Here is a 15841-nt window from a genome sequence, read left to right on the forward strand (position 1 = left end):
TCCCAGAACCTCAGAAGAAGTGGGGACTTAAGAAGGATTTAACAGGGCTGGAGAGATGGCTCAGCAGTTAAGAGCACTGGCTGCTCTTCCAAAGGATCCGGGTTCAGTTCCCAGCACCCACATGACAGTTCACAACTATCTGTAATTCCAGTTCAGGGTTCAATTCTCAGCACCCACATGACAGCACACAACTGTCTGTAACTCTAGTTCCAGGGGACCTGGCATCCTCACACAGACATATATATAAAACCCAAATATACATAAGTAAAATAAATAAATATTTATTTATTAATAAGTAAATAAATCTTTTTTTTTTTAAAGAAGAAGCCTTTAGGCTATCTCAGTAAAGTCCACTGTGGGGGTTAGGGAAAAATCGACTGATCTTTATCTCCCATCCCTGCTTCTGTCTCAGGCAGGCTTTGCAGTACCAGCTGACATCCAAGAGAACCCAGTTTATATTCTCCCAACTCAGCAATCCAGCAGAAAATGACCTCATTTCCAAAGTTTACAGAAAAAGTCTCAGACAGGGATCTCATGTCCCCATCTCTGAGCATCCAGATTGCTCTGGTCGGAGGGTGGGCCACACACATTGGCCATAAGAGAAGCAAGGGCAGATCCACGTGACCTGATGGGTCACCAAAGGAGAGCCAAAGCGCTGTTACCAGAAAGAGGATTCTGTGCAGCTGGTCACCTTAGATGTGTTGTTTCAAGTGCTTCAGCATTTGGATTGTAGATACCCAGGGTCTCAAGATGGAATGTCAAGTTAAGAAATTACTCAAGGACTTTATGATAGTAGCAAGATGAGGGCAGATATGTTTCTTAGGATTGGGGGAGGGGAGGACCAAAGAAATGTCCCTGGACCTGAAAGATCCCACCTATGGTGCTAGAGAAAACTTCCTTGATAAAAAGCAAGACAAGCTGGGCGGTGGTGGCGCATGCCTTTAATCCCAGCACTCTCGAGGCAGAGCCAGGTGGATCTCTGTGAGTTTGAGGTCACCCTGATCTACAGAGCAAGATCCAGGACAGGCACCAAAACTACACAGAGAAATCCTGTCTCAAAAAAAAAAAAAAAAAGCAAGACAAGGACAACAATTGTTTGTTTTCGTTTTTATTTGAGGACTAAGGAAAACTTAGCTTTGGGCCCCTGCAAAAAAAAAAAAAAAAAAAAAAAAAAAAAGCCTAATGCTAGGAGTGCTCTGGAAAGGCAAAGCCAGTCCCCGAGGTTTTAGACATCTAGTTATTCTGGGCTCCCGCTCCTGGTCTCATCCTTCATCCTTAGCTTGTTTGACATTCGATGTGTCTTGCTTGCTATCTCTAAGGAGCAACAGCCTTCAAAGTTACATCAGTAGCCCTGCAGCGTGGCGGGTCGTGGGGCGGGGCCTCGGAATGGGCGGGTCCAAGGCGAACTCGAGCCTCCAATAAGGAGAGCAGGCTTGCGGGAATGATGACTGTAGGGCGGAAGCTTCACCGAGCTGGTGCCCGGAGCCCTGGCCAGTGAGCGGGCCCACAGATGGGCGAGAGAACCAGCTAGGTTCCGCCCCGGCGCCTGCCCGCCTCCTTTTTAAGCGCCTCCCGCCCAACCTCAGCTCCCTCTGGCTTTGCCACGCTCCTTCCTTCCCCGCCTTCCTTGTCTCCCCCGACTGCGCTGGTTCCTGTGGCCACCCCGCAGCGCCAGCCCAGGTGCCATGGCAGCTATGTACCTCCCCAGCCTGCGGTGAGTGACCCATAGCCCGGGGCCCACTCCGTGCTCCTCCATCGGAGCTGCCTCCACTTGTTTCTCATCCTAGGAAGAGACTGGCAGGGCGGCTGTTGACCAGCCTGGGTCTCACGGGGATGCGTCCCCCACCCCACCCCCTATCTCCAGCCACGCGAGCTCTCCCAGCCTCTGCTCTCCTACCCCTCCCTCCCACCCGGCTTGTGCTGTCTTCTGCCTGCCACTCTCAACCTCCCCCCCACCCCTTCTCCTCTGCCTTCCCGAGCCCTGTCTCTGCAAATCCTTGACTTACCAGATGTAATTCTTTCAGACTGGGGCTCCCAGTCCACCCCTCAATGCTGTGAGGAGCGGTAAGGCCCTGAGGCCAAAGGGCCTGTGTTGAGCCTTGGGGAGCCCAAGCTCAAAGCTCCCGAAAGAAGGTAGAAGGTAAACATCATTCGCTGCCTCCCGAGAATGGAACCTGGCATGAAGCCTAGTGGAGCCTCGGGGACCTGGGGACTGGGGAGGAAGGGAGGGAAGAAAGGAAGATGGGAGAAGGGGGGCAAATTGCCTTCTTTTTAACTTGGCTGACTTCTTCCCCTAGCAGGTCCTGGGCCCCAGGCTTGCCCTGGCTGGTTGCCCTCCGGCCATACCAGCGGGTCTCTCCTCTGTGTGTCCCCTTCTCCAGGGTCTTTGACACCGAGCCTAAACCGACTCCTTATCTCTCCCACGCAGATTTTACTTGGCCAGTTTATGGAGTGGTCTGTGAAGGATAGTGAGACCTTCCTCTGAGAGGCTCGCAGGAGGATGGGGGTGGCACTGGAGTGGCCCGTGGGTGGCACGTGCTTCATATAAGACAACGGGAGACAGGTTTCAAGGGAGAGCAGCTTTCAGGGCTGTGCTTTTAAAATTAATTTCTCAGGGAAACATTCCTGGACAGAAAAAGGTACAAGGAGCCCTGCTTTGCTGGGCCCCCAACCCCCTAGGGCCACACTAAGCATGCTGCCCTTCCTGTCGTCTGGAAAACACGCCACCCAGGCCCAAACCCCCACATCCAAGAGCTCCATTTTCTTCCTTCCCAGGCATATAGCCTGTGGTCTGAGTTTCCTGTCCTCTCGTGTTCTGACCTACCACCAACCCCTAAAGTTCTGTAGGCATGCGGCCTCTAAGACGAGCCAAGGAGTGCACAGGCTCAAGTCATCTTAGTCTACTGTGGGTTTTGTGGCAGGTGAGGCCTTGCCTATGAGGAGGGAAACTACCTCTCTTGGCCTTTGCTATCTTGGGTCCAGACCAATCACAACAGACCCTACTATCTTCCAGGAGCATAACAGAACAAACAATACAGAGACCCTGCCCTTCTGAAAATCCAGGCAAGGACCCCTGGTAGTGACATTCGTTATTCTTATCAGCCTTTCACTTAAAGTTAAAAAATACTTAACTAAGCTGGGCAGCGGTGGTGCACACCTTTGATCGCAGCACTTAGGAAGCAGAGGCAGGTAGATCTCTGTGAGTTCAAGGCCAGCCTGGGCTACAAAGTGAGTTCCAGGGCTGTTACACAGAGAAACCTTATCTCAAAAAAACCAAAATAAAATAACAAAAACTTAACTAGCCAATCATTGTTGACCCAGGTGAACAAATGCACTATCTGAACCCTCAACATCAGTTGTCTTTATGCAAGAATCCTAATCTGAAAACCAGGCATTGGAAGAGGGCTCTAAGAACTACGCCCTTTGTCGAGACATTTACACCAAGAAAAAGATAAAAATAACTGACATTTTAACACAAAAACTGTGACTGAAAAGAACACTGGTGAGGATTTTTAAAATAGCCTTAGGAAGCTCTCATCTGGGCAGTTCCTTGACGCTCGGGCCACGAGGCACCTGGTTTTTCTACAGCAGATGTAGTAAAACAGGGCATGGGCCACCCGTGCAGTATCAGCATGCATGCTTCTACAGCCAGGTGTGTGCTTCTATGTTTATTTGACCACCTCTTTCCTGGCCAGGAGACACATACCTCATAAAGGCCACAGATGCAGGTAGTCTGAGCTCATTCCACATACCAACCGTATGTAACCCGGTTGTCGTGGTGCCTGCAATATGCTTTATTAGTGCCTTCCAGAGCCCAAGCTTCCTGTTCTCCCTCCCCAAAACCTGTCTCCCATGATAGTCACCGGATGGTTGCCTCTCTGTTTTGACTCTTACAGGCTTAGCTGGCATGGGCTGAGGCCCTGGTGCTGGTCACCATGCCGTAACATCCAGACCCTGCGTGTGCTCAGTGGAGATCTGGGCCAGCTGCCAGCTGGAGTTCGGGACTTTGTGGAGCGCAGTGCCCGTCTGTGCCAACCAGAGGGCATCCACATCTGTGATGGCACTGAGGCTGAGAACACTGCCACCCTGGCCCTGCTGGAACAGCAGGGTCTCATCCGGAAGCTCCCCAAGTATAAGAACTGGTAAGCCTTGAAACTAGCTGCCCCTAAAACAAAGGCTGCTACTTAGGCTGAGGTCTCTTTGGGTTCACCAAGACAAAGATATTTCTAGACAATATCAGTGGAATGAGCCAGAATGGGAGCTTCTTGAGGGGAAGTGGGCTAGGAAGTGAATGCTTTCACATTAAATGAAAAAGTTGATACGAGTTTACAAACGGGAGCTCTTGCTTTTGGGGTGAAAGGACCGACTGCCCCCCCCCACACACACACACACACTTGATTTAACACTTCATGAAACATACCTCTAGCAGGGGTAGAGGCTCCAAGGCTGGGCCTTGAGGAAACCACCTCTTAACGAGACAAAGCCTAAAGGAACTAAAATGTAGTTGGCTAAGAAAACATAAGGCAAACAGACCTGGAACCAAAGTTGGACTCAAAAAGTGAGTTTCGCCAGGCGATGGTGGCGCACACCTTTAATCCCAGCACTCGGGAGGCAGAGCCAGGCGGATCTCTGTGAGTTCGAGGCCAGCCTGGTCTATATAGTGAGTTCCGGGACAGGTAGAGCTACATGGTGAGACCCTGTCTTGGAAAAAAAAAAAAAAAAAAACAAAGTGAGTCTGAAGATAAACGAAATCTATTAGACACCATTTCCTGGCAACCCTCTCTCTCCCCCAGCTGGCTGGCTCGCACAGATCCCAAGGATGTGGCACGGGTAGAGAGCAAGACGGTGATTGTCACTCCTTCGCAGCGGGACACAGTGCCCCTCCTGGCTGGTGGGGCCCGTGGGCAGCTGGGCAACTGGATGTCGCCGGATGAGTTCCAGCGAGCTGTGGACGAGAGATTCCCAGGATGCATGCAGGGTAACAAGTCAGGGATGCAGAAGCGGGGTACTGGAGCTATGGCTGGGTTTGGAACCCTTCATCCAAGTGGCACCTTCCTCCGTAGGCCGTACCATGTATGTGCTTCCATTCAGCATGGGTCCTGTGGGCTCCCCACTGTCCCGCATTGGAGTGCAGCTCACTGACTCAGCTTATGTGGTGGCAAGCATGCGTATTATGACCCGCCTGGGAACACCTGTACTTCAGGCCCTGGGAGATGGTGACTTCATCAAGTGTCTGCATTCAGTGGGTCAGCCCCTGACTGGGCATGGTGAGTACCTACCCTATCTAGAGTAGGACACTGAGACCTTCTTGAGACTCAGAGGGAGCCCCAAATCTTACCCATCCACAGAGAAATTGTGGATGTGAATGATTACTCCCCAAGGCCCGGGGAAGCATTCTGGACTGGAGTAACACTGTTTGGAGAACAGTTTACACAGGATTCAGAAGTCAGTCTCCATGTCTGATAGAGGCACAGAGTTGATGGGTCCTGTTAAAGGGGGCTTAGCTACCCGTGGACACTGCCCGTGCTTCCAAGTGTCTTTGGGGTCAATCCTTGATCCCTCCAGTCCCTGACACCCTGGTTTCTGATGCCACTACCAGCAGCACTGTGACCCCATTGTCTCCAGGGGATCCTGGGAGCCAGTGGCCATGCAATCCGGACAAAACCCTGATTGGCCACGTGCCAGACCAGCGGGAGATCGTCTCCTTCGGCAGCGGCTATGGTGGTAACTCCTTGCTGGGCAAGAAGTGCTTTGCCCTGCGCATCGCCTCTCGCCTGGCCAGGGATGAGGGCTGGCTGGCAGAGCACATGCTGGTGAGGGCCTGGTGAGGAACTGAGCAGCTGTGGACAGGGGCGGGGTGGCGGTGGTTGGGGGAAGCCTTGGCAGTCTGCCTCGGCCTTGCTCCTTCCTGCCGGGTGCCAGGACGGTGAGCCTGAAAGCCTGAAGTGTTAGCTCCAGGCTGCCGAACACTGCTACCCTTGCCCTAGAGAAGGGCGGGACACCCGCTTAGTGAATAAACATTAGTGTCCGTTCCCCGCTCCCTACCCCCTTCCCCCGCCAGCTGTCCTTATCCACGCAGACTACACCCTGACTTTTGGTGACTTCATTCTGTCCTCTTTGTCTCCGACACAGATTTTGGGGATCACCAACCCCGCAGGGAAAAAGCGCTATGTGGCGGCTGCTTTCCCCAGTGCCTGTGGCAAAACCAATCTGGCTATGATGCAGCCTGCCTTGCCAGGCTGGAAAGTCGAGTGTGTGGGGGACGACATTGCCTGGATGAGGTTTGACAGTGAAGGTGAGGACCCTTTTCCTAACAGCCAGCACGGTCCCATACTTCAGTGAGCCCAGCAACCCCGGAAACAAAGCCTTTCTCTATCAGCTCTGCGGTCCCAAAAAAGGGGGATAGAGAAGGACCTCCCTCAGCCTCACAGCTCAGCTCTTCCTAAGGGCCTTTCCTTTCTTCCACTTTTGGCAGGTCAGCTCCGGGCCATCAACCCTGAGAACGGCTTCTTTGGGGTGGCCCCCGGCACCTCTGCTACCACCAATCCCAATGCCATGGCCACAATCCAGAGTAACACTCTTTTCACCAATGTGGCCGAGACCAGCGATGGCGGTGTGTACTGGGAAGGCATTGACCAGCCTCTTCCACCTGGGGTCACCGTAACCTCCTGGCTGGGGAAGCCCTGGAAACCTGGTATGTGGGGCGAGGAAACTGTGACAGAGGCCCCAGGGCTCGGCACTTTTTTTTTTTTTTAAATGTGGGTGTGCATTTTGCCTACAAGTGCCTGTACATCATATGCATGCAGTGAACAGGGCAGCAGATCCCCTGGAACTGGAATTACAGAAGGTTATGAGCCACCATGTAGGTGCTGAGAATCGAACCTGTGTCCTCTGCAAAAGCAGCCAGTCTCCAGCCATAGCAACTTTAATGATGAAAACCCTCTACAACCGTAGCCTTTTGTAGTTTCCAACACCAGGCAAGATCTCAGTTTGTGTCTCTGGCCCATTAATCAATGTTTGGAGATCTGGGTAATTAACTTTCCTCAAGTTTTCAACAGTTTTTCCCACCAACTGAATGGGGTTTATCATAGTACTCACCTGTTAAGATTATGGGAGGATTAAGTAATACATAAAAGGAGTTTAACATACTATCAAATACATAGCACTTGTCAACAGTAAATATTAGCTGGGGTTGTGAGGGAAGAACTATTTGGAAAACTGTTAGAGAAGGAATTGGGCCCGTAACATTTGACCCATTTGGAGAGACGGAAGCCTGTCTCCTTTACCACTTGGCTCCTGCGTTCCCCTGCTTATACCAGTGTCTGAAGTTACCCTACCCTTCCATCCTTCGCTATAATCCTCTACCTGAACTCAGGCTAGCACTTTACACGTTCTTGGAGGCTGACTTCCTGACCCTGTCCTTGCTGCGATGCCTCAGAGACCCATCCCTCCCCACGCCTTGCACTCCCACCCATCGCTTTTACTGCCTTCCACAGTTACAGGAAGAGAGGGCACAGCAGAGGAAGGGTTCGTGGTCACTAAAGGCCGAACGTGAGCCTTCCAGACAGCCTAGCAGTCAGCCTCCAAAAAGACCAGCCTTTATTTTCTCTAACACCATCATTAAGGCCCCCTCAGTCTCCCTGCCCAACTGAGAAATCCAAAAACAATAATCTTCCCTACAGGCCAGTTTCCCAACCCTTTCATCAACTCTGAATTCACTGATATAACTGGAGAGTCACATGCCCGTCTTTAGTTCCCAGAACCATAAACACCCTGAACCAGGGGCCTAGGCTGGGAGGTGGCAGGGACAGACTTGTTGACCCATGGCTCCCTCCCCCTACTTACAGCCTGGCCATCATCTCCCAATGGAGAAAGCACTGGGCCTGTATGGTCCCCCAGTGGTGCTCACCCATGGGCCACTGACTTGGTTCCTAGCTTCTCTCCAATACACCGGAAGGTGCCAGGTGCTCTGAGCTCCTCAGGTTATGTTCCTGACTGAGTTCATGCCCCAACCTACCACTCCGTCGGGGTCTGGACAGGTCCACAGGAATAACCAAAGTAACGCTAGTTTTAAAATCCATCACTGGGCTAGCAGGATGACTCGGCCTGTTGAAATGCTTAGCACGGAGGTCTGATGACCTGCGTTAGCTCCCTAGGACCCTTGTGGAGGAGGAAGACTGAACAAGTGGTCCTCTGACTTCCACATGCATGCCATGGCAACACCTACCCCTATCACAATAAAAGAAAATGAATGTGTAATAAAAGCAATTCCTGTTTACATTTTGATAGCTCAGGATAGTCTTCCCCGGTTTGTTAATGAAAAGCCAGTTGCTTGAGACATTGACCTGACATTCTTGGTTTTGCTTTAGGCTCAGGAAAATTAGTTTGGGAAATACTAATCCTGTAAATAAAGTTTCTGGGAAGAAAATTATCGTAACTACATGCCAATATCTAATTCTGCTTCCTTAGGTCTTGGTCAATGCCAAGGACTCAAAGTGCCCCGTGAGATCCCAATTCCTCTCTCACTGTTGTGTATTATCCATAGCGCCATTATCGATTGATAAATAGCCTGAGCTTTGTGGGAAGATGTCCTGGATTCCTTCTTCCTTACCGCACAAGGTTGTAGGTAGCTGAGGAAACCAAAGGAAACCTTGCAAGGGCTGGAGATGGACCTCAGTGGTAGAGGACTTGCCTAGGACCCCGGGTTAAGCCTCAACATCATGAAAGGAAGAAAAACTAAGAGGAAAAAAAATGTATCACTGTGTGTGCTCATGTATGTCCATGTTGACAATGACATGACTTTGGAAACGATGGCATTTGCGTTCCCTGCCAGGTGACACAGAACCCTGTGCACATCCGAATTCACGCTTTTGCGTCCCGGCTCGCCAGTGTCCCATCATGGACCCAGCCTGGGAAGCACCAGAGGGTGTCCCTATTGATGCCATCATCTTTGGAGGCCGCAGACCCAAAGGTAAACAGCATGTGGGCTCTGTTTCTTTGTAGTAAAAAGGTCCAGCTCTGCAGTCAAGCGCCAACCTTCCCGTACTGAAAACTCACAGGACCCCTCACTCCGGACCTCCAGCTGCTGCTGCTGTCTGTCTCCTCCCTTGATGAATGCAAAGTGTGCAGGAGGAGGCGTGGGTCTGAAACTGGAAGAAAGGGGTTGCCTGTAAACCTGCTCATTGGTGTTCCAGGGGTACCGCTGGTGTACGAGGCCTTCAGCTGGCGTCACGGGGTGTTTGTAGGCAGCTCCATGCGCTCTGAGTCCACGGCAGCTGCCGAACACAAAGGTGAGTTCACACCCTCCATTGTCCCCTGTCCTGGCCCCCACTCTGGCCCCACCTTGACTCCCTTTCTCCCATCCCTTCTCTTCACTTTCCCTGAAGATTTCAGAACTGTGATCTTTTACCCAGCCTCTGCCAGCTGGACACGGGGTCCCCTTCCCTTCCCCTGAAAGGAAGATTCCTTACCTACCCTCCCCCTTTCTGCCTTAGGAAAGATCATTATGCACGATCCCTTTGCCATGCGGCCTTTTTTCGGCTATAACTTTGGACACTACCTCCAACACTGGCTGAGCATGGAGGGACACAGAGGAGCCCGGCTGCCTCGTATCTTCCATGTCAACTGGTTCCGGCGAGATGAGGCAGGCCACTTCCTGTGGCCAGGTTTTGGGGAGAATGCTCGTGTGCTAGACTGGATCTGCAGGCGGTTAGAAGGAGAAGACAGTGCCCAGGAGACTCCCATTGGGCTAGTACCAAAGGAAGGAGCCCTGGATCTCAGTGGCCTCAAAGCAATAGACACCATTCAGCTGTTCTCCATCCCCAAGGACTTCTGGGAACAGGAGGTTCGTGATGTTAGGAGCTACCTGACAGAGCAGGTCAACCAGGATCTGCCCAAGGAGGTGTTGGCTGAGCTTGAGGCCCTGGAGGGGCGTGTGCGAAGAATGTGACCTGAGGCTGTAGGGCCGTGTGCAAAGAATATGACCTGAGGGTCTAGGGGCGTGTGCAAAGAATGTGACCCGAGGTTCTAGGGGCGTGTGCAAAGAATGTGACCCGAGGCTCTAGGCTAGCAAGAACGCAGCACCCCACCTGGGTAGAGAACTCCCAGGCTCTTAGAAAACATGAAGTTTGACATTAAAACGTCTGAGTGTTGGGAGGCCAGGCCGCAGACCTCCTCCCATGCTGTCTGATAAGAGAGTTGCATTTATTTTATACATCTGTGTTGTTCCCAGCTTCCCATTTGTCTTGATGCTGGCCCACATAGTAAGAACTTTTAGAAGGCATTATTCTTTTGAAGAATGTAGCCTGGTCTGGTGATGCATGCCTTTAATGCAGCTCCACCCTGGGGAGTTTGAGACCAGCCTGCCTGGTCTAGATAGCAAGTGCCAGGCGCCAGGGCTACACAGTAAAGACCAATCTTAAAAAGGGGGGCCACAGCAGGCTGCTCAGTGGTTAGGGTTAGGTTCTCTGTCCCACACAGACATGCAGAAGCCTGTCTCCATTGTCTTCTCCATTGCTGGTTCTTACACTGGTTTCCTCCCGCTGGACTTAAACCAGGAGCCACACAGTCTTTGCTTGAGACCAGTCAGTGAAGGCAGCTCCGGCATCGATGTGCTGGCTTCCTCCCGCCGGACTTGAACCAGCAGCCACACTTTTTCTTTCACTTGAGACAAAGTCTCATGAAGCCCAGGCTGGCTTCAAACTCACTGTGCAGCTAAAGATCCTCCTGATCCTCCTCTCTCTCCCTACTGGCAAGTGTGCCCCAAGGCCAGCTAGACGAGGCACTTCAGAGCACCATCTGTATGCTAGGCACTGTTCCAAGAACGTCATGGAAGTCCCATTTTACAGCTCAAAACTCAGAGTCGGACTGAGCATAACGGCACATCTTCAGATCCTAACACTTGAAGGAGCCTGTCACCAAGGCAAGAGAACTGTACACATAGTGACCCTGGCTACAAAGTAAAAAAACCACAAACCAAAGATTATCCAGTGAATGGCCCCACATCTTTGTGCATAGGGGAAGCAGGGGGGTATTAAAAAAAAAAAAAAAAAAAAAAAAAAAGACCTGAAGTTTAGAGAGGAACATGTTGGAAAAGGTCTGGGGAAAATAGGAAAGGGGAAGTGGATTTGATCAAAAGACCATTGTATACACATGAAATTCTCACATACTAATAAATAATAAAAATAAGAGGAAAACCTTCAAACAAAATGGAATTCCTGGACAATCCCTGAAAAGAAATAACTGGGTGAGGAAATGCTGAGTGTTCTCCAAGAAACTGCTGGAAAACTGGTCAAGGAAGAAAGGTTTACTAAAGGTCAGAGTGGACCACAAAAAAGAATGCAGCCATGGAATACACTACACATAAAATTACAGCTTAGGGAAGGCTGATCATGTCCTAAGTTAGCAGAAGTAAGGCCTAATGTTCTGCTGCACTGAAAGATAACAATATCACACAAGAGCTGAAGGGCGGGGTATGGTGGCACAGGCACTCAGGAGGCAGAGACTCAGTTCGAGGCCAGCCTGGTTTACAGAGGAAGCTCCAGGACAGCTAGGGGAGAGACCCTGTCCCAGAAGTAAAAAAAAAAAAAAAAAAAAAAAAGAACTGAAGGATTTTGAGTGTTCTCTGTTTTTCACTGCAAAGAAGCAAAGAAGGGCAGTTCATCCTAATTTGAACATGACACAGTGCATACATGGATCTAAACATCACAGGATAAATCATTACCTCAAAGGAAATGGTATGACTTCTAAATAGTAAACATACAGTCAGATCCTCATCTTCCTAACTAGCAAGGGGTAAAAACAATGCCTTGCCGGGCTGTGGTAGCGTACGCCTTTAATCCCAGCACTCGGGAGGCAGAGGCAGGTGGATCTCTGTGAGTTCGAGGCCAACCTGGTCTACAGAGTGAGATCCAGGAAAGGCGCAAAGCTAAACAGAGAAACGCTGTCTCGGAAAAAACAAAAAAACAATGCCTTTTGCACCCAGCAGCTCGATCCCTTCATCTGTAGAATGGCAATGTGCCTCTAGCTCACAGCGTTGGGATAACTGAGGCAGTGGAGTACAGCATTCAGACTAGCAGCAACAACACTAGGGCAGTTAGCTGTCAGCTGCTCCCCGCTCTGCAGTGACTGGAGTTGGCCCTTTAAGTCTGCATTCTGGAGCTGACTCTACATTTAAGAGAAAAAGGAGCAGTGAAAAGAAAAATGTAGAAGAGAAATAGATTCGGAACTGGGGCTCCAGATACCTTCTCCGGACTCAAGTACACAGTAGCCTTAAACATGATTTTTGCCAATAAAATTGGACCTCATGTCAGATAAATAGAGCGTGATTAAGATATCCTGAGTTTGGGTCTTTGCGTGTTTGGAGTTTGTTTGTATGCTTGTTTTAGACAAGGTGTCCTATGGCCCAGATTGGTGTCCGACCTGTTAGAGGAGCTGGCAGTGAATTCCCGATCCTCCTGTGTGTGTGCCACCATGCCCAGCCCTGGCTTTAGCTCCGGCTCCTTCCCTCCTTCCCTTCCTTCCTTTTTTTTCATTTTTGTCTTATCTGCCGTACTGAGCATTGAATCCGGGGCCTCAGGAATGCTAGGCAGGTGACCTACCGCGGACTTCTCCCAGGGTTTTGTTTGGTAAGGTAGGTCTCAGTGTGCAGCAGCCCTGCCTCCATTGGAACTCTCCAGCCTCTGGCCTCCACGCCTAAGGACTGCAATTGCAGGCATGTGCAACCATGCCCAGCATTGTGTGTATTTCATACGTAGTGAAATCTGTCAACCCACAGGTTTCTCCTGCATTCCTTTCTTTTTTTCAAGTTAGCCATTGGAAGAATCTAGACATGGATGTTCAATGCCTGGATTAATTAATATACTAGGAACTGGGAAGCAGACACACTGGGGCTGTGTTTTAAGGGCTGGAGTACATTTTATAAAGGAATGCTTCCCTCAATCTTCCGTTTCATTGCCTGTGACAGTTTGTATGAACAGCATCACTGTTGCTTAGTTTCCTTTATTCTCCATCTTTAAAATGACTTAGTCTCCTATTATCTTTTTTTTTTTCTTTTCTGAAAGAGGGTCTCACATATCCCAAGCTTGAACTTTCTATGTAGCCAAGAATGACCTCGACTTGCTGGTCCTCCTGCCTCCTATCACCAGAGACAAGCCCAAACCGCCAAGCCAGGATGATGCAGGGCTGGCAAAGCCTCGTGTGCTACGCAAATGCTCTACCAACTAGGCTACATTCTCCCAACCTATTGCCTTTCAAAAGGATGGCCAGTTAGCTAAAGCAGCACACACAATGAACTTCTAGATTTAAACACTGCATTTAGTAAATTATATTACTAATGCTCAAATCCTCCCACCTTCGCTGATGGAAACTTGACCGAGTCATTTAAGCAGGGTCCTGATAGTTCCTGCCTGTTTCTCTGCTGACATGGATTATCGTACAAACATCTTGTATATTTTATGCCCCAAACCTGGAATCAACCAGCCCTCTAAGAACCTGGAGTCTTTCAGTAGGAAACAGTATTATAAAGCTACAAGTGCCCAAACATGGTGGCACACACCTGTAACCTCAGACAAGGACAATGGAGAGGTTAAGGCCAGCCTAACACTATAACCCTGACATGGTCTCAGATTCCTAGGTGCTGGGATTACAGGTGCCAGCCACCATACCCAGCTCTGATTGTCTCAAAAAAGACAGTAGGACTGGCAAGACCACTCAGTGGGTGCAGATGCCTGCTGCCAAGCCTAATGACCTGAGTTCAATCCTTAAGACCCGCACAGCTGGAGAGAACCAACTCTCCTCTCCACATTCACATGCCCCCACACACCACACATCCATGCACAGGTGAACATAAATAAAACTTATAAAAATAGAAAATAAAACATAACCTGTGCACTGTGTGTTCACGTTCACGGATCCCTCATTCTAGACTTTTCCAGTGATAAGAAAGAAAGATAAAACACCTGTATTGGTTAGTTTTCTATTGCTGTGATAAAACACTATGACAAGGCAACCTACAGAAGAATTTATTTGGGCTCCCAGTTCCAGAAGGATAAGAGTCCAGGACTGGGGAAGGGGGCCAGAGACATGGCTCAGACATTAAGTGTACTTGCTGCTCTTGCAGAAGACCCAGATTCAAGTCCCACCACCCCCATGGTAGTTCACAATCATCCATAACTCCATTTCCCAGAGATCCTATTCTTCCTCTGATCTGAGTGGACATGAAGCACATATGTGGTGTATATACATATATGCAGGCACAATACTCAGACATAAAATTAAATGCATAAATGTTTAGCCTGATGGTGGTAGTGGCGGAGGGGTGCCTTTAATCCCAGCACTCAGGAGACAGAGACAGACGGATTTCTAAATTCAAGGCCAGCAGGGTCTACAGAGCGAGTTCCAGGACAACCCAAGCTACATAACACTGTGAGACTATCTTGGAAAAAAAACAAAATTTAAAAAAACACGTTGGTGGCAGAGTGGAGGCATGGTAGCTGGAGCAGGAAGCTGAGAGCTCACATCTTGAACAGGAAGCAGGAAGCAGAGGTTGGAAAGTGGGGACGGCATGGGCTTTGAAACCTCAAATTTTTGGAATCTCAAGAGCCAGCGCCCAGTGACTCACCTCCTCCAAGGCCACACCTTCTAAACCTACCCAAACAGTTTCACCACCTGGGGACCAAGTATTCAGATAACAGAGACTATGGGGGACAGGTATCATTCCAACTACCTCAACACTTCATAATCTCATATTACTGTTCAGAATGAGGGTTACTAGCTGATCAGGTGGTGTCCACCTGTAACTGCAGCCACTGGAACCATGAGGGGGAAGGCTGCAAGTTCAGGACCACCCTGGGCAGCCATCCTCTGGGAGACCTTGTCTCAAATCCAAAAGTCAAAAAAAAGAACTAGTTCAGTTGTAGAATACTTGCCTAGCATGTGCAAAGCCCTGGGTTCAAACCCCAGAACCAAACACACACTAAAATAGGGTTACAGGTTTTACTTCTATAAAACAAAACACGCACGCACGCACGCACGCTGGGAGTGAGAGAGAGAGAGAGAGAGAGAGAGAGAGAGAGAGAGAGAGAGAGAGAGAGAGAGAGAGGATTCTTTTTCTATGTGTATGGCTGGTTGGCCTGCAGGTATATCTGTGTACATATGCATCAGAACTGGAGTTACATACAGATGGCTGTGAGCTGCGACGTGGGTGCTGGGATCAAACCTGGGTCCCCCAATAGAACAGCCGGGGCTCTTAATCACTGAGCCATCTATCTAGCCCTTCCCCACAAAGCCTAATTGTTAAGGACCTAAGATAACTGAGAATGTAACTCAATCAGTAGAATGCTTTCCTGGCATTCATGAAGCCCCGGCGTTCAATAGAAGTTCTATATAAAACTGAGTATGGCGGTATACATACCGCCCAGAACTCACATATGAGAGGCAGGGAGATCAAGTTCAGTTGTCCTCAGCTATATAGTGAGTTACAAATCAGCCTAGGCTACATGAGATGCTGTCTCCAAAAATAAATAAATAAAATAAAAATAAAGGACCTAAGACATGAGAGTGTTAGAATATCTCATCATATCCAATTACTCTCTAATAAGCACATTTTAAAGTCCCTGGATAAATTACCACATTTCTCCCCTTCCATCTTACACAGAAAATGCTTCTTATAGTACATAAACACTTGTGTGGGTACCAGTCACCTCAGAAGACTGAACTCATCTCAGGTACCCCGGAGATACTCATCCTGCGGAGCTCCTGTTGAAACCACAGAGAAGCTGTGTGACCATGCCCAACATGAAAACTTGCTGTCCTCTCTTCCACAGACCAGGTCGCCCTCTAG

General features: G+C 49.6%; 1 protein-coding gene and 1 long non-coding RNA gene across 4 annotated transcripts; one reads left to right on the forward strand and one right to left on the reverse strand.

Moving 5' to 3' along the window:
• Positions 1-1462: 1462 nt before the first annotated feature.
• On the forward strand, positions 1463-11061 carry Pck2 (phosphoenolpyruvate carboxykinase 2, mitochondrial). 3 transcript variants are annotated; one of them, XR_013042413.1, is made up of 11 exons: positions 1463-1714; positions 3897-4142; positions 4794-4978; positions 5064-5267; positions 5626-5813; positions 6133-6295; positions 6476-6694; positions 8834-8971; positions 9195-9290; positions 9495-10023; positions 10058-11061. XR_013042413.1 is itself a non-coding variant. In XM_076545031.1 (11 exons), the coding sequence occupies exons 1-10, from the start codon at positions 1686-1688 to the stop codon at positions 9947-9949; spliced, it is 1923 nt and encodes a 640-aa protein (XP_076401146.1). In that variant the 5' UTR covers positions 1463-1685; the 3' UTR covers positions 9950-9984; positions 10019-11061. The 3 variants fall into 3 exon arrangements, 2 of the variants coding, with proteins under 2 accessions (XP_076401146.1, XP_015862449.2); XM_076545031.1 differs by having other exon boundaries at positions 9495-9984; positions 10019-11061; XM_016006963.3 differs by adding an exon at positions 2025-2140 and having other exon boundaries at positions 1464-1714; positions 9495-11061.
• On the reverse strand, positions 8341-10139 carry LOC143267386 (uncharacterized). Its single transcript, XR_013042414.1, has 2 exons — positions 10019-10139; positions 8341-9984 (listed from the first exon to the last, which is right to left on the reverse strand). It is a non-coding gene; the product is annotated as an uncharacterized LOC143267386 (long non-coding RNA).
• Positions 11062-15841: the final 4780 nt, after the last annotated feature.

The sequence above is a fragment of the Peromyscus maniculatus genome, chromosome 9 (genome assembly GCF_049852395.1).
Source record: "Peromyscus maniculatus bairdii isolate BWxNUB_F1_BW_parent chromosome 9, HU_Pman_BW_mat_3.1, whole genome shotgun sequence".
In the NCBI taxonomy this organism is placed as follows: Eukaryota; Metazoa; Chordata; class Mammalia; order Rodentia; family Cricetidae; genus Peromyscus; species Peromyscus maniculatus.